Below are 18,826 nucleotides of genomic sequence, written 5' to 3'. Positions count from 1 at the left end.
TAGTTTCCTTTCAAGTCTAGAGTTTACATTAATTGCAAAATATTTAGTTTTATTTTAGTCTAGTATCTAGAAGGATTCTCCTTTAAGAAGGATTGTCCTTTAAGAATGATTCTCCTTTAAGAAGGACTCTCCTTTAAGAAGGATTCTCCTTAATTATTTATAAATAGGGATGTACTCTTCTATTTGAATCAATGCAAGAATCAATACAAAGAGTTATCATTTATTCTCTCTTTAATTTATCTTTCTAGTTTCTTCCATTCCATAACAGTGGTATCAGAGCCTTACATTGATCTTAATGGATCTGTGAGTTCGTTGAAGAAGAACTTTCAACCACTTTTAATTCATATCTATTTTCAACCCACTTTTAACCCGTGCTTTTATTTTTAACGCAGGGCCAATTTTAACCGGTGCTTTTATTTTTAACGCAGGGCTACTTTTAACCAATTTTTAATCTATACTATTTAAAACCTTATTTTTCAAACCATGACAAGCAATGCTCTTTCTTTCAATGCCCCACAAACCTTCAATGGTGAAAATTATCAAATTTGGGCAGTTAAGATGAAGTCTTATCTTGAGGCTTATGATTTGTGGGAAGTTGTAATGGAAGACAAACCCATACAACAACTCACTGAAAAATCTTCTGATGCTGAAATCAAACTTCACTCAGAAGAGAAAATCAAAAAACACAAAGCCAAAATTGTAATTCAAAATTCAGTTGCAGATTCAATCTTTTCTAAAATCATTGCATGTGAGACAGCAAAAGAAGCTTGGGAAAAACTTGAGAAGGAGTACCGAGGAAGTGAACGAGGCAGACAAAATCAAATTCTGAATTTGAAAAGAGATTTTGAATCTCTTAGGATGCAAAAGGGTGAGACTATCACTAATTATTCTGACAGGATTTCCTTGATTGTCAGCAGAATCAGGTTGCTTGGTGAGGATTTTAAAGATAATAGAATAGTTAAAAAAATTCTTGTAACTATTCCCGAAAGATTTGAGTCTAAAATCTCTGCTTTGGAAGAGTCTAAAGATCTCTCTACCATCTCTCTTGATGAATTGATAAGTGCTCTTCAAGCACAAGAGCAAAGAAGAGCTTTCAGACAAGATGAAATTGTTGAAGGTATCTTTTATGCAAACTATCAAAAAAGAAAAGTTGATTATCCTCCTTGCAAATATTGCAAAAAGAAAACACATTTGGAAAAATTCTGTTGGTGGAGATCTGATGCAGTATGCGGAAGTTGCAAACAAACAGGTCATGTTACAAAAGTGTGCAAGTTCAAAGACATTCATGATAAATCACAAGCATTACTAGTAGAAGAAGAATGTGAGGATGAATTTTATTAGAAGATATTTTTGAAGAATAATTAAGTGTTCAAACTCAAGTCAAATACACCAACTTGAGTTTGCGGGGGAATGTTGGAATTTGGTAGAATCTTTTTATTTTATTTTATTTTAGTCTAAAAATATTTTATAGTATTTAGTTTCCTTTGAAGTCTAGGGTTTACATTAATTGCAACATATTTAGTTTTATTTTAGTCTAGTATCTAGAAGGATTCTCCTTTAAGAAGGATTGTCCTTTAAGAATGATTCTCCTTTAAGAAGGACTCTCCTTTAAGAAGGATTCTCCTTAATTATTTAAAAATAGGGATGTACTCTTCTATTTGAATCAATGCAAGAATCAATGCAAAGAGTTATCATTTATTCTCTTTAATTTATCTTTCTAGTTTCTTCCATTCCATAACAAATATGCCCCTCAACTAATATGGAGTTTTCACATAGAATACATAGGTTTTTTTTTTTTTATAGTCATAGAAACATTAAGTTCTTATCCAAGTATGGTGTGTTTGCTAGATACAATTGCTCCGAATAGTTAGTTCTATATTCCGAAGGAAACAAATAATACAATCTTCGATGCCTTAGATTCAGCATTGAAGAACCAAGGTATCATACGATGATATTACCTGTTTGTACCTAATAACGCTAAAACATTAACTCATTATGAACGTACATAACTAACTAATGAAGCTAATTCAACTTTTAAGGTTTGACTATGTCAGTCAATATACCCATATATATTTTTATTATTATTTATGTTGTATTAAAAAATATGTATTGCATGACATGGACACATGTGCATCATGTCCAGACACTAGTCATATATATAAATCTAGTAATAGATTCACATCATATGAAAAATACTAAATAAACGCAACAATACTCATGGAATATAGACTCATAGTATGAAAATATTAAATAATGTGACAATACAGGTGACAAATAGACTCATAATATGAAATTATTAAATAATGTGATAATACACGTGACAAATAAACTCATGCACTTACTAAAATTACCCAGGTGTTCCTCTCAAAGTTGCTCGGCCTTCTTCAGCCAAAACATCTTCTTATTTTCTTTTTCAATGGAAACGAATATCATCAGCAATAAGCAAAAGATTGAAATGGAGTTAACTGAGTCAAAGGAAGCACATGCTAGCTGCAACTTTCTCGCAAAGGAAAAAAACATTGTTTAATAAAGCGGAAGAACTTTTAACTCTGACCGGAGCAAATGTATGTGCTCTGCTCATTTCACCAAGTGGAAAACCATATTCATATGGCTCCACAAACATAGAAAAAGTAATTGAAAAAATTCTTGATCGTCATTGTGATCATGCTGACGTGGGTAAATCAAACATCTGAGGCATTTGATGATCATGTGTCTGTCACATGAAGAAGCTCAACAAGTCTTGCAAGAATGTATCTTGGCTTTCAATACTTTTGTAGAATTCCAACAATTTGGAGTTGATGCTCCTACATACACCCCTCAATTAATATGTAGTTTCACATAGAAAATATAGGTTTTATTTATAGTTATAGAAATGATAAGTTCTTGTCCAATTATGATATAGTTGCTAGATACATTTGCTCTGAATAGTTAGTTCTAGATTCCAATGGAAACAAATAATCTACAAATTGTTGGGTTGAAAAACTTTATATGAACGACCATGATACTTTTCGCTATCAATACTGTCGGTGCAAAAAACAAACCAGGAGGTTTTATTCTTGTTTGCAACTTAGAGGAGAAATCAATCAGTGGAATAATTACTGTTTTGCGAAATTGCACATCTAAATTAAAAGAGCATTATAATAACAAGGAATGAAAACACATGTATTAAAAGGGAATTGCGCAAACTAAATTGGGAATTTGAAGAATCATCATACTCCATAATGCAAATGTTCCAATCTTCAGCTATTACAACTATATGAAAGAGAAATACTAACAAAACGACTGTGGAATGTTGTTTTATGTCCTAAATTCTTGGACCTTTCACTAAGCGCAAACCTAAGAAAGTAATTTGAACATTAAACTTGAAGATCTAGGATCCCAATAAAGTCCAATTTCATTACCAACACTTAATCCGCGACTGTTGAACAATTTGATGCACGAAAGATAAAAGTCACCATTGTGCAATTTTGTTAAGAAAACACTTCCACCTTCATACTTCTTAGGGATATTCTCCTCTGTTACATCCCACACGTTAAAAGGCACATTGCACCCATTCTCCAAACTTTTGGCCACATCCAACGTCCAGTATCGAAGAATGTACTCAAACGTCTCAAAAAATGGAATCACCAGTTTTCCTATAATAACCTCGTCACGGGTAATCTTTTTCTTGATCTGCCAGGGGTTTTTCAAATCGATTTTTGCGGAGGGTATATGTCCCTTATCTCAATTAGTTCTCGAGTCACTACATATGGAGTGTTGTTCAGTTTGCAAGCTTCTTCTTCAGCTTTTGATGGAAAGAAATTGTAAAAGAATGTTTTCTTAAGGCTAAGCAAAGGCTTTTGATTAGACATTGAAGAAACTACTGGAAAGATACACTAAAAAAAAAAGCAGTAACATTCTATTTATAACAGTAAAATTAGGTTTTATTTTTTATTCCAACCTTGAGCGGGAACATAGAATTCTGGGTGATATTTTTTTTGACAACCTTAATTTTTATTCCAAAAATGGTCTTTTAATAATTATTGAGTTACCTAATTCGCAGATTGTTATATTTAAAGTTTTTCTTTTTATATTTATCTCTATTTTTTGACAGCCTTAATTTTAATTCCAAAAAGGGTCCTTTGATAATTGTTGGATCACCTAATTAGCCAAATTTTTATATTTAAAGTTTTTCCTTTTATATCTCTTTCTACATCTCTCATTTAGATAATTATCCAAATAGAGTTATGTCAAAACAAAAAAAAGGCAATAACACTCTATTTATAACTGTAAAATTATAATTCTGGAGGACAAAAAGGGTCTTTTAATAATTATTGACAAAAAAGGGTCTTTAATAATTATTGGGCTACCTAATTAGCCAGATTTTTATATTTAATTTTTTTCCTTTTATATCTCTCTATATTAGCAGACGTATTTTCTTCTTCTCTCCTAAAATATATATTTCTTCCCATGGAAATTTTTTTTTTTTTTTAAAGCAAATGTATACCACTAGATAGCGATCTAGTAGTTTATTATTAATAATAAACATAAAAAATTCTCAATAGGACTAAGTACAAGCAAGGAAGGTTAGGCCTTACCATAAACCTATGGGAAGAATATCCCACGGAAAATTGGATATTCTTGAAGCCTGTTGTTTCCCAAAAAACATTAGGGTTTCTACATCGATAATTATCCAAATAGAATTATGTCATATATGATCGATAGTCGCTTTAGATGATTTGTGTTTGATTAATTTTCCAGTGCTAATTAGTATGATTATTTTTGAAATATTATAATAAGATTGTGATGAATCATATCGAATTTGAAGAGAATAAATACAACCTCATATCCATGATGAATAATGAGCCTATTCAATTGATATTATCATCATTGCGCAAGGCACAAAACATGACCTTTTGGCACGTGTTGGAGAACTTACTAGACACAAAAGTTTTTGCCAAAATATCCTTTATGTTGTGTCTTAAACATGTTATGTGGAACATTCTTGTTGTTCGTTTGGGATCTGCTGATGAAGTGTTTGCTTTTGTTCCCTCGTTAAGGTGTGGACTCAACTATTATGGATATCGATTTTTTCTATTGACATTTCAAGAGTTCATACTAACAAAATATGGGAGGAAACTAGATTTGTTTCCTTTGATGATGAAGATGGTTTAACTTATGCTGCGAAAAAATACAAAGTAAACACAGTAAGCTGAGAGAATGAATCAATATCTATACAACATCTCTCCTGTAGCAAATTGTTATGTGAATGAATCAATATCTATACACAATTCAAGAGGCACATCTGGGTCACTCCACCTAATCGTATGAAATTGAATTATTAATGTGATGTCAGTCACATGGAGAAGCTCAACAAGCCTTGCAAGAATACATCCTAGCTTTCAAGACTCTTTCATAGAATTCCAACAATTTCTTTTGTTTTTCAAAGCCTACCGAACACTGTAGATGCTCCTAATATGCCCCTCAACTAACATGGAGTTTTCACATAGGTCTTTTTAATTTGATAATCATAGAAACAATAATTTCTTGTCCAAGTTTGGTATGATTACTAGATACAATTGCTTCGAATAGTTAGTTCTAGATTCCAAAGGAAACAAATAATATAATCTTCGAAGCCTTAGATTCGGCATCGAAGAACCAAGGTATCATACGATAATAGTACATGTTTGTACCTAATAACGATAAAACATTAACTCATTATACACGTACATAACTAACTAATAAATAATAGCTAATTCAACTTTTAAGGTTTGACTTTTTTTTTTTAATCTAGTATTGGCCATAGCCCTTTATTCATAAATAATTCTTTACAAAAAAGGACACAAATGTATCCAACAAAAACCTAAGTCTAGCCCAGCCCATTGCCCCATTGTACTCTACTATTAAAAGACCCTCAGGTAGGGTTTCCTCTGGGTAGTGCATGTTAGTCATTATACCCAAATACTTTTTTATGTTATTATATATATTATATTTAAAAATATGTATTGCGATATAAATCTAGTAATAGATTCACATGATATGAAAAATACTAAATAAATGTGATAATACTCATGACAGATAGACTCATAGTATGAAAATATTAAATAATGTGACAATGTGTGACAAATAGACTCGTAGTATGAAAATATTAAATAATGTGACAATACATGTGACAAATAGACTTGTGCACCTACTTAAATTACCCTGGTGTTCCTCTCTAAGTTGGTCAGCCCCATTCAACCAAAACATCTTCTTATTTTCTTTTTTTAATTATTTTCTTTTGCAATGGAAAAGAGGACCATCATTTGTATTTCTTCTTCTCATTAATTACATGATATTATGTGGTGGGTTCAAGTTGTCGATGATGTCTATCGGTATATGTTTTTTGTACTGATACTAATCTTGTTATGTCACTTGGCATAGTCTGGTTGCAGAATGATGCTTCATAGGTGAAGAGGTGGTGATCTCCGGCAACTTCTACTCCTCTCTTTCTTATGGTGGGAGTTGTGTCTGTTTTCATATTGTTTTCTTTCTTTAAACTCTTGTACCTATTTAGATTAGCTCCTACGGAGGTTTTCGGTCAGTTTTTAAAACTTTTCTATTGAAACAGATTTTGGGATTAATTCTGGTTATATTAAGGCATCACACTATTTTTTTGTTAAATTTCACATTCCCAGTTTGAAGTCAGGAGGTAAGGGTTCTCCTATCTAGGTGTTAGACTAGGTGCCCTTACGGCCCAGTGAGTTGGGTCGTGTCATCTACCCTGCTAGACTTGGCTCGAATAGGTATGTAATCAAGTTTAGTATATACATATAACAATGACTAGACAAGTTGTTGCGCTGAGCATGAATAAATTAAACTGCAATTTGAATAACTTGTTTCTTTAAGGTTCTTAGCAAACTTTGGCTTTTCCACTAACACACTGCATTTCTGTATAGTTCTACAGACAGTGTTATTCTGACGGAGAAACTTAAGGCATGTAAACTGTTGTTTCTTTAAGGTTCTTAGCAAACTTTCCTTTTCTTATTTTATGTGGAAACAGAACACATCGATAATCCTACATCTTCAGTTCTTGCTGCTTCAAAAGCATACTCCCAAATTAATGCATTTAGTCCAATCACTAGACCAGAGAAAGCAAAATGGACACTGTCTCTTTGATGTTACGGTGCATATTTTGTAAGGTGGATGTGGAGAACTACGATGACAAATGCCAGAAATACACTTAAATGAGTTGCTCAACTCCAATGCTTACTCAGTTGATTTGATGAAGGAAGAAATTGTGTTGGTGAAAGAAGGTCTAGAGTTAATAAGATCTTTGGACTCGTGTTATAGGTGTGGCATATGAGGCAGAACATGCCATTATTTAATTCTTGTCAGAGATCATAGTTTCTTTCAGCTTATCTTCTTGCTTCCGCATACCATAGAAAAGATCAAGCTTATCAAAGAAGAGGTACTGGCGACGATTCCCAAAAACAAGGTCTTATTGAAATTAACAAGTCATCATCCATTGGTGAGATAATTGTACGGTTCTTTGTTCATTATTCAGGCACTAAATTACAGGCATTCAAGATTGTATAATCAAGCATTGAAACACAACATCTTTCATAGGGAGTGAACGGATGAATTGAAACGCATCTCTTAGTTATCAGATAACAGATTAAATTAGAGAAAAGAATCATCATATATTCATATTCCAATTGTTGAATCATTTACAGAATTTGAACATAAAACTTGAATTTCTACGTGCCCCTAATCGATCAGTACATGCCTACTTGCTGAATCACCAACTTTAGAAAGTAAAATGAAAAGAAACGTTGGATATCTAGGATCCCAAAATAACACAATTTCATCACCAACACACAATCCGCGATCATTGAACACTTCCACGATCGTTAGAGAATACTCATGATTAGGCAGCTTCCTAAAGGTAACAGTTTCACCTTCATATATACTTCTTATTCTCCATTACATTCAGCACAGGAACACGCTCCATGTACCCGTTCACCAAACTTTTGACCTTGTCCAAATTCCAGTATGGAAGAATGTACTCAATCTTCTCAAAAGAAGAAATCCCCAGTCTTCCTTGAGTGATATCTTCCGGGGTAATCTTTTTCACGATGGGACTCATGTAATTCGGATTGAATATTGTGGCAGGGCCTATCTCTATTAGCTCTCGAGTCCTTATCCGTGGTGTGTGTTAGAGTTTTGCTCTGATTTTCTTTTCATATTTGAATTTTATTTTTTTTCCTTAAAGAAAAGTCAAAGTATTACCATAAATGCTAAATTTTTTTCTAAAAGGAAAATATAATTTTCTTCTATATTTGATTTATTCTTTCCTTAGAAGAAAAGTTTGGAGATCTACAAATTGAAGATTCCTAAATCTCATAGCATAACACAATAGTATCCACAATGTAGACATTTAGAGAGTTTTGTTTATGAGGTGATTTTCTCTCTACAGTTTTTATGTTTTTTTATTAGTTTTAAATTATGTAGGCCAATTGGTCATATCATATAATAATATTATGTCGTTTAGTATAATTTTATGTATCGTCTAATTTATCTATCATATTATTTGCAATTGTAAGCTTCCGCATGACTCCCTATTCATTTTCGAACCCAACAATGTGTTGTTGACTTTGCACGCTTCTTCTTCAGCTTTTGATGGCATGAAATCGAAATAGAATGTCTTCTTGCTACAAATAATCAATGGCTATTTTTCATTAGCCATTGACGATCAAGAATTGGAATTTTAGCGGGAAACAGAGAGAAACAAATCTTTCTTTTTCTTGTTCAAACTGATTTCTCAACTTTAGGCCTAGAGTCCATTTATAAGCGGTTATATATATATATATATATATATATATATATATATATATCAAAATGGCAAGTGATTAGCCAAATATATTTTTTTTTAAATTACATATTGCGGGTTATTATTTTGGTGGATGACTAGTTATGTCATTTTTTCTTATTTATTAGGGAGAATGACTATGTACCCCTCAAGCCTCAACTATAGGCGAAATTCCAGCGACACACCTATTACCTCTAAATTGTTTTAAAGTGTAATAAACAATCAATCTGCGTTCATTAATCAATCACATGCACTTACACCTTCATACTTCTTAGGGGCATTCTCCTTCTTTACATCCCACACACAAATGCATGTCACGCACTTGTTTTCCAAACTTTTGGCCATGTTCAACTTCCAGTATGGAAGAATGTACTCAAACGTTTTGAAATATAAAATCATCAACTTCTGTTGAGAGAGATCTTCAAGGGTAATATTTTTCTTGATATTGATTTCTGGGGTAAGGGCCTGTTTCTATTAGCTCTCAAGTTACTACCCATAGTGTGTTATTAACTTTGCAGGCTTCTTAAACTTTTGATGGAAAGAAGTCATAAAATAATCATGTCTTCTTCCTCCAAAATCAATGAGTTTTGATAAACGGTTATTTATTTCTTTTTTTTTTCTTATTTGTTACTACATTGATTTAAGCAAATAGATTATCATTTAGATTTTTCCCTTATGTGAACTTTGTGCAAAATATAACCCATGAGAAATTATTCTCCGCAATAATAGTAGATTCGGATCTAATATTTGCTTATTTATTTTTCAACCTTAGATATAATATAGCAAGCTATTATTTAATTTTTCTAATAACTTACATATGTTTATATCGTAATCGCACATTTTCTCATAAGATTCTCAATTTGGTAACTTATTACACAATAGACTAAAAGGTAATAAACAATGAATCTTTTGAAATTGGGGAAGTACGATTAGGAGGGAGAAATGATATCTTTGAAATTTGAAAAATTGTTATGGTTGAGTAAATTTAGGAGAAAAATTAGTAAAGGTGTAAGATAAGAAAATAGTAATAATTTATATAAAAGGGAAGAAAGGCAAGAGAGAGAGGAGTTGTAGTTGGATACAAATTGAGGGAGTGAGCCCCGAACATTCCATAGCTATCCGAATGAAACACTAGCTGCAAATCTTAATTAATTGTAACTATAATTGTGTTGTGTTAAGTAATTCACTAGTAAATGTTTACTTAGTTACGTAATTATGCCTATAATAATTAGTAATTTGGGCCCTCTTTAAAAGGAAAAATAACAAGGTATGGTTGCCACAAATTTTAATAGCCTAACTTTATAGCATTTGATATGAAATACACTTTGTGCCCAAAATATTTACAATTTATTACCAATGGTTGACGCTTGCTTCGTTTGTCATCCAGTTTCAGTTAGGATATTGCATAATACTGTGTAATATATGTATAATAGTGTGTATACGTTATACATTAAATATATGCTGATTATACATTTATTAAACACAAATCACACAGGAAAATGAGCGTAAAAAATTATAATGGATACAATGGGTACAAATATAATTTATATATATATATATATATATATGACGTATAATGCATTTGCATGCAATCCATCTAAGGTGAATAATTGATATATACTATTTATATAAAGTTTAGTCTCTTTCACATATATCTTATTCGGGGTAGGTGAATTTTAAAGTGGGTAAGTAGGAAGGTCCGATAGGGATTATGTGGCGGTGGAGGTGCGTTGACAGCTGAATGATAGTATCATGGTAAATCTAGAAAATTTGTCAAGAATATTTAAAATTTTATTATATATTTATAATTTAAAAATTATTTATATATATAATAATAATAGTAATAATAATATTTTTTTATATATATCATATATTTTTTTTCTTAAAGAGCATTGGAGTAATTACTCTTGGAAGAAACTTTTCTTTGAAGCACAAAATTGATTTATAAATGGTGGAAGAAACTTTTTTTCATTGAAAAAAACATGTGCCTCATGTTAAATGTTTTGGCTCAAGAGGGAAATTTTGTAGATACCCCAAAAGAAAAAGTTTGGGTAATTTCCGGCATAATTATAGCATAGATTGATTATGAATTTGTTTTGTACGAAGGAAATTATAGTCTATGGAAAATATTTTCTAGCAAGGGGTCTACCTCAAGTCAAATATCCAATTCAAATATAGTTACTGTTGAAGTTGTAGTTAAATAGATATAAATTCAAAAGTTACTAGGAAAATGTCTAATAAAAAAATTATAAAATATTGTACTATTATCTTTGATTTGTCGTTTGCTTAAATGCAAAATCTATAATACTGTTGTAGTATTATTGCATAAAAAATAACTATTTTTCAATATATTTCCAACATCAAATATATGACAAAAAATGACTGCTCATATAATATATTTAATTTCAAAATCATGAAACGTGTGCTTGTTTAAATTCAAAATCATGAAACATACGCTTGTTTAAATTTTAAATGACGAAATGTATGCTTATATATTAGAATAGTTATCGAAGAATTCATTAAAAATGATTACTGATTTTGTTTTTCATATATAGAACTTAAATTTAAAATCTTTAATTAAATAAGAGGAAATTTAATATAACAAGTTAACAACCCTTGCTGGTATGTTCTCTCTCCTACACTTTGAAACCTAAAGAAATAATATTTACTCTATTTACATAATATAATTCCATTGACTTTAATTAGTTCAAATTATATATACGTATTAAAAATTTCTACTAAATACGTACAAATATTATAACTTCTATAATTGTCCCTTTTGCTCCTTTTTCCTCCCTTGATCGCTCATTATATTAAAAAAATTAATTTAAAATGCCAGGAAAAAATAAACTAATTTATTTTTTTATTCTAAGTGGGGTATCAGCCGACGGAAAACGACAAATCCCAGATGTGAGGCCCCCCAATATATTTCCTTGTAAATAATTAATATTATTAAATTATTTGCTTACTTTTGGTAGCTAATAAAAGCAACAAAATAATAATTAAAATGTCAAAAAGTCATAACGGAACTAGAAATATAAGCACACTTGACTTATTATTTACTACTAATTTACGTAGATTTTTTATACGAGCATTTAATTATTATAGGACATAAAACTATATGTATATTGTTGAAATATCCGTTTCATAACAACAATAAACTGTTTCAACTGTAATATTAAATATTCTAGTACCAATATTTAAATTATTCATAACATTATTGATGAATACAGTGAGCATGCAGATTTTTTTGAAGCAATGTTGACATAAATAATTTATCACAGCGAGCCTAACTCAAAATCAGAACTTTTGAAAATGAAGGGGAAGGTCACTTTAGCAGAAACTAAAAAACATATGAAAATTTGATACTATGAAGATTCAAACTCCGATGGACAGTCTCTATATATATATAAAAAGTATTTTCTTTCCTTCTACAATATTTGAAGCTTAAGCCTAATAATTAACTAGTAATGATAATTATTTTTAATCGCACTACATCAATAATGATCTTTAGCAGCAATTAATTAACGGCAATAGCTCAATTACCGCTAAATACATATATTTTTAGCGGCAATTAACACTCTTTGTGTATGTTTCTAAACCTTTTAGCGACATTGGATCTAACGGCACTTAACTAAAGCTGATAAAGATTTTAATATTTTTTATTAATGTGTTTATTTATTACCGTTAAAGTTGTTTTTGTTGTTTTGTCGATCAATTAGAAACTTTGGGACATGGGAAGGAGAAGGGTCACTTCATGTAATGGCAATGTCACCGCACTAAATTTTGGTAGACAATATAATGTACAAACTTCCAATATAAAGATAGATTATTATGATAAGACAATTTCAACAGATATTATTATCACATATTTAATAAGTTGGGTGGAGCAATTTATTTATTAATTTTACTTTTTTTAAGAATTTACTTAATTAATAATGATCTTATATATTGAGGATCGTGTAATAATATTATTATTTTGCTACTTTCCATTTTGAGAACTCACTTTTCTTGTTCCTTTTCTACCTAAAATATTAAAATACCTCTATTTAATGTAGAACGTGCTATTCACAAATTTCCCAAGAAAGTATGATTTAAGTTTTTCAAAAACATTTCATAATATTTTGACTTCCAATCGATTGACATACGGCAATAAATTTGGGCCTAAGTTAAATTTTATAAAAAAATCTTAATTATTTTTTTCTTAATTGACATATAAAAATAGAATAATAATAAGTTAATAACATACTTAGTGTACTCCTACAAGTGGTATTTGATAAAGGTGAGATGTACGCATACTTTATGAAATAAGAATGTAAACAATGTAAATTTTCAATGAAAAATATAATATAAAGTTAGAATAAGGCGAAATGGTATGGTGGACCCTTATACTTGTATCAGTTTGTATTTTGAACCCTTCTACTTACACATTTGTCATCTGGACCCTTAAACTCAATTAAAATGAGACTTTTAAGCCCCCTCCAACCATGTGTGTAGCTCACTCTCCTTTATATAATTGACATGTCATATCCACATCAGATATATTAATGCCATATCATAATTATTTCATAACTATTTTTAAAAATTATTAACCAAAATTATTTAATAAAATGTAAAATAATAACATTTTAATTTATTATTGGCATTTCTAATTCTCCCTATTTCACGACCAAAAGAAAGCCATCGCCGGCGTCGTGCCATTTTTGCCAGCGAAATCACATATACTTTCTCCCTCACCCGTCTTCATCTCCACCATGCACCATCACTATTTTTCTTTCCTCCTCCAATCTCCACAGTAACAACAACCTAAGCTACAGCACAACCAGATCTAGCCAAACTTTTCGTAATCCAACACCGACTACTATTTTCACACCCCAAATTGCTTACAATACAATTTCACACCAACCTCTGCCGTGAAACTCGTCGAAATCTACCCATTATTGTTTCTCCCCTTCCCACTGTTTCATGGCCCAAACTGTCATCACTGTCGCCATTGTTGCCGACGAAACCACTCATATTCCTTCCTTAACCTGCCTTCATCTCCGCCACACGTCACGACCATTTTCGCCGCCATGATTAGATCCTCGCACCCTCACCTACCTCGTTTTCCTCTCCGTTGACCAGCCACGCCTCTCTCACTCCACTATGTATCAATGGGTGTCCGACGATCGCACCACTAGCGTCGCTGTCTCCCTCCGTCGGTGAATTAGTTGACTCAAGGAGGTGCCCAAGATAATCTAAATAAATGAAAATAGATTGTGGAAAAAAAGAAAAAAATGGGTTGGGCAGGGGATGAATATGGCTGAAAAGGAGGTGTAATGGGTGAAGAAGAAGGAGTTTTTTAATTAATGATTTAAATATATTTAAAAAATTATTTTTTTTATAATTTTTAATATTTTTTTAAAGTAAAAATGCTCCTCACTCGCCTTAATAGGCGTGTGGTTACACACTTTTGCCAACTCAGACATCCTAATGCCACATAAGCATGGTCAATGGTCATAGGGGTTTGTTAAATTGCATTTTGTTGAGTTTAAGGGTCCAGATGACAAAGGTGTAAGTAGAAGGGTTCAGAAGACAAATGGATACAAGTATAAGGGTCCACCAGACCATTTCGCCTTAGAATAATAAAATATAACTCAAAAAGTTGATATAATGATATCGAAATAGTGTTGCGCTGAATTTGATAAGTGAATATAATTAATGATATTGAAATAATGTATACTTATCACAGTGCTTGAAATTTGAAGAAGACACCAAAAGACAAATTTGATCTTTTTATAAACAGAGAACAATGAATTTTAATTACATTAATGCAAAATTAGGTTTGAAGTTTGGGAGATTTCAGAAAATTCAATAATAAAAGAATAAAAATAGTGAAAGTGGAATGAAAAAGATAAATATATGAATAATAATGTGAGTTCATGTTAGTTGTCAGGATAATACAATTTTTTTAATGATCGTGGTGTTCAGGCCAATATTCACATACCTTAACTAATTCCATGGGATACACTTTCCACCAACGATAGATATCAAGCATATAACTTTATCCATCAAGGTCAAAACAGATGAAAAGAATCAAGAATCATCTTGTATATGTAAAGAGGGAAACCATAGAGGGAGAGCCTCTTGAAAACCCTACAAATTAAACAATGCTATAAACATTAACACAAACTTCATTAATGTCTATAGCTTTTTACTTTTATCAAACATAATCAAACCGTTAATGTTTTCAAACTAGTTTAATATCCATATTGAATTTGTTCTAGAATTTCTACGTTAAAAATTTATGTTGGATATAAAACTATATGATTAAACCATTAAAATTGTTTCCCCACAATGTATGCACCATTCTTTTGTTTCATGCTATTATAGATAATTAAGTCAAAATATTTTGACAAAGTTACACTATATTATATTATTTCCAATTTCATTTTTTTTTTTTAAAGTTGGACTGTTGATCTGCATAAAAAAGGTGTATGCTCGAGTACAAATATATATAAAAAAAAAAATGCTTTTTTTCAATTAAATCTAATGGACCAATTGCAAATCTTTTTCACGATCGTGCTTGTGGACAACATACCCCTAAAAGCTTTTCAAATCTATAATTATAATAGTTGTACTTTTTGCCCACTTGTAACACAACTTGCTCTCTTGTTTAATCCAATAATTGTCTCTTCCATTATTACATAATTTTCTTCTTAATTTAATTAACTTTTGAAAATGTACACTTCCCCTTTAGGGTGGTAACACATATATATAGTTTTTTCCACTCATATATTCTTTAATATACATTATTGTTTATATCTCAATTAAGAAAGATATCAAACAAAAAAAAAATGGTTTTGAAGATTCAAGACGAGAAACAAAGTTCAAATTCAGTGGAATCATCAATATCACTTGAAGATACTTCCTCAAGTGATACTTATTCTTCTAATAAGGAAAATGACTTCTATCCAGAACGACCTGAGAAGGAGACGAAACACTATATAGGTGTTAGAGCAAGGCCATGGGGAAAATTTGCGGCTGAAATTAGGGATTCAACTCGGAATGGAATTAGGGTTTGGCTTGGAACATTCAATAGCGCTGAAGAAGCCGCGTTGGCTTATGATCAAGTTGCTTTGTCAATGAGAGGTCCAACAACTTGTCTAAATTTTCCAGTTGAAAGAGTTAGCAAAATGTTAGAAGAAACAGAAAATTGCAATTTCTTCAAGAATGGATTGTCACCAGCAGCAGCCTTAAAGGAGAAACACAAAAGGAGAAGTAGTAGTAATATTTCAAGAAAAAAGAAACAAAAGGTAAATCATGGAGAAGAAAATAATAATAATAATAATAATAATAATAATAATAAAAATAATAATAATAATAATATTGTATTTATATTTGAAGATTTGGGAAGTGAACTATTGGATGAACTCTTGTCTGAGTATTCTAATTCAAATTAGAATACTCAATTTCCATATCTTGTTAAGTTTGTTCATTTAGTTTTTTCAATGTTATATGCCTTGTTCATTTTAATTTTTCTCAATTTAGTGTATATGTTTATTTATATATATATATATTTATATACACATAGGGTGTGATCGGCAATGTTTTCTAATTTTCTTATGTTTGGGATAGTATAAAAAAATTGATAAATATTTTTTTTTCTCCTAGAAAATAAGTTTTTTTTATAAATAAGTAAAATGACTTTCTGAGTGAAAGTAGAAAAAATAAATTTCACAAGTGATATACTGACATTTTATATTGGTGTCCTCCAACACACTTCATCTTCGTCCCATCCACACCAATTCACACCTCATCAATCACTCATTATATTTGTCTAGACTATATATAAATGCTTCTAAAATAATATTTTTTTGCTTATTATCCAAACACAGAAAAATAAGTAAGAAACACACTTATTTTCCTAACAAAAAAATATATATATTTTTTCTTTTATGAACGTACACTTAGTAATTAAATTAAAATTTATGTTGAGTATATTCAAAAATATTATTAAGTGTATATCAACTTCTTCGATAATTATATATTTTTGAATAATTTGATACGAGTGCGATCTACTTTTTGAAAGATTGAGCAACATATATAGATTAAAAATGATATATTCAAGATTCTGTAAAATTCATTTCATAGAATAGAACTTTATATAAATCCATTAAACTTATTTTTGCCTCATCAGACATAATTGTTGTGACGAAAAGATGAAAACGAAAATCTAAAATAAAGAACACCAAGTTTAACGTGGAAAAATCCTTCAAAACGAAGGTAACCACCACGGGATCGACAAGATCCGAATCGCTTCAATATAACAATAAGAGAGTTACAATTATTCTTCTAATGGTTACACAACAAGTGCCAAAAGAGAACAAACAATAGCTACACCAACAAAAGATAAATAGAAATAAACACCACCCAAACCCAGCTGTTGTTCGGGACCTAAAACAGGAACTTGCTGACTTCCGAATCTGATCTCCACTGTTCAAATCAACCACCAAGATGTCAGGAACACTCAGTACAAATTTCAGTCCGATCCAACGGTTAGTTAATCGGAAAACACGATCTGAAGGTTGTTGGTCGGAATAAAAGACTGCACCAAAAGAACCCCTTTTTTTTTTCTCTTATCTCTTGTTGAAAGCTCTCTCAAAACTTCTCTTATGTCCTAATGTCTTTCAAAGACAATACTAATGAGCAATCTAAATTATTCTCTCAAAACCATCCTCTATTTATAGAGTTGTGCTTTTCCTTACAAAGCCAAAACCAACTCCAAATAGGATTACTATTCCAATCCTTTTCCTAATAGAATTGAAAACCAAATAAAGAGAATAACTCCAATCCTTTTTCAAGTAGGATTAGGCCATGGGCCTTTGGCTGGAACATGGGCAATAGCCCAACAAACTTCCCCTCCAGCCAAGGGGCCAAATGGACTTCAAGTGGAGAAACTCTTGACAGGCTTCATGCCTGCCGCACTTCTACAAAACTCATGTTTATCTACGATCACCACTTTTGTAAGCATATCTGAAGGATTGTCATCAGTGTGTATCTTCTCAACTTCAAATAATTTCTCCTCCAGGGCCATTCTAATCCAATGATATTTTCTGCTAATATGCTTGGACTTAGAATGAAAGGTAGAGTGCTTAGTGAGATAAACAGCACTTTGATTATCACAAAATAAGACAAACCTTGATTGTTCAAAATCAAGATCTTTGATAAACTCCTTCATCCAAAGCAATTCTTTGGCACCTTCAGTGATGGCAATATATTCAGCTTTTGTGGTAGATAAAGCTATGCACTTCTGAAGTTTTGATTGCCAAGAAATAGCTCCCCCTCCAAAAGTGATCAAATAACCAGAAGTGGATTTTGAATTATCAAGATTTCCTCCCAAATCAGAGTCTGTGTAGCATACAAGTTCAGACTTGCCACTACCAAAGCACAACTCCATATCTGAAGTACCCTTCAAATATCTTAGTATCCATTTCACTGCAGCCCAATGTTCTTTTCCAGGATTGGAAAGAAATCTGCTAACGGTACCAACAGCATGTGCAATATCTGGTCTAGTGCAAATCATAGCATACATCAAACTACCAACCGCGGAAGAGTATGGAATACTTGACATCTCATTCTTTTCTTCATTAGTAGATGGACTTTGGGTCGTACTCAAGTTAAAGTGTTTAGCAAGAGGTGTACTAACCACTTTTGTCTCTGTCATGTTGAACCTCTTGAGTACTTTCTCAATATACTCCTTATTGTGTCTATCTCGATGAATTTGTATGCCTAAGATCTTCTTCGCTGGCCCCAAGTCCTTCATCGCAAACGATTTGCTTAACTCTTTCTTAAGGACTACAATTCTAGATTTATTTTTGCCAACGATTAGCATATCATCCACATAAAGTAGTAAGATAATAAAATCATCATCGGAGAACTTCTGAAAGAATACACAATGATCTGAAGAAGTTTTCTTGTATCCCTGATTTTCAATGACAGATTCAAACTTCAAGT

General features: G+C 31.3%; 2 protein-coding genes and 1 pseudogene across 2 annotated transcripts; 2 read left to right on the top strand and 1 right to left on the bottom strand.

The window, feature by feature from the left end:
• Positions 1-483: 483 nt before the first annotated feature.
• On the top strand, positions 484-1,341 carry LOC125867228 (uncharacterized). Its single transcript, XM_049547651.1, has one exon. The coding sequence runs from the start codon at positions 484-486 to the stop codon at positions 1,339-1,341; it is 858 nt and encodes a 285-aa protein (XP_049403608.1).
• A 1,995-nt stretch (positions 1,342-3,336) lies between these two features.
• On the bottom strand, positions 3,337-3,851 carry LOC125867227 (B3 domain-containing protein At2g33720-like; annotated as a pseudogene).
• Positions 3,852-15,581: 11,730 nt separating this feature from the next.
• On the top strand, positions 15,582-16,382 carry LOC125867476 (ethylene-response factor C3-like). The gene has a single exon (XM_049547991.1). The coding sequence runs from the start codon at positions 15,667-15,669 to the stop codon at positions 16,270-16,272; it is 606 nt and encodes a 201-aa protein (XP_049403948.1). The 5' UTR covers positions 15,582-15,666; the 3' UTR covers positions 16,273-16,382.
• The last annotated feature ends 2,444 nt before the right edge of the window (positions 16,383-18,826 follow it).

The sequence above is a fragment of the Solanum stenotomum genome, chromosome 6, assembly GCF_019186545.1.
Source record: "Solanum stenotomum isolate F172 chromosome 6, ASM1918654v1, whole genome shotgun sequence".
NCBI lineage: Eukaryota > Viridiplantae > Streptophyta > Magnoliopsida > Solanales > Solanaceae > Solanum > Solanum stenotomum.
Note: the sequence above shows the minus strand (reverse complement) of the source record. Positions and strands in the feature narration are given on the sequence as shown.

What these genes read in the sequence shown, in the direction of transcription:
- LOC125867228 (XM_049547651.1), top strand. Translation starts at nt 484, where the DNA reads ATGACAAGCAATGCTCTTTCTTTCAATGCCCCACAAACCTTCAATGGT.
- LOC125867476 (XM_049547991.1), top strand. Translation starts at nt 15,667, where the DNA reads ATGGTTTTGAAGATTCAAGACGAGAAACAAAGTTCAAATTCAGTGGAA.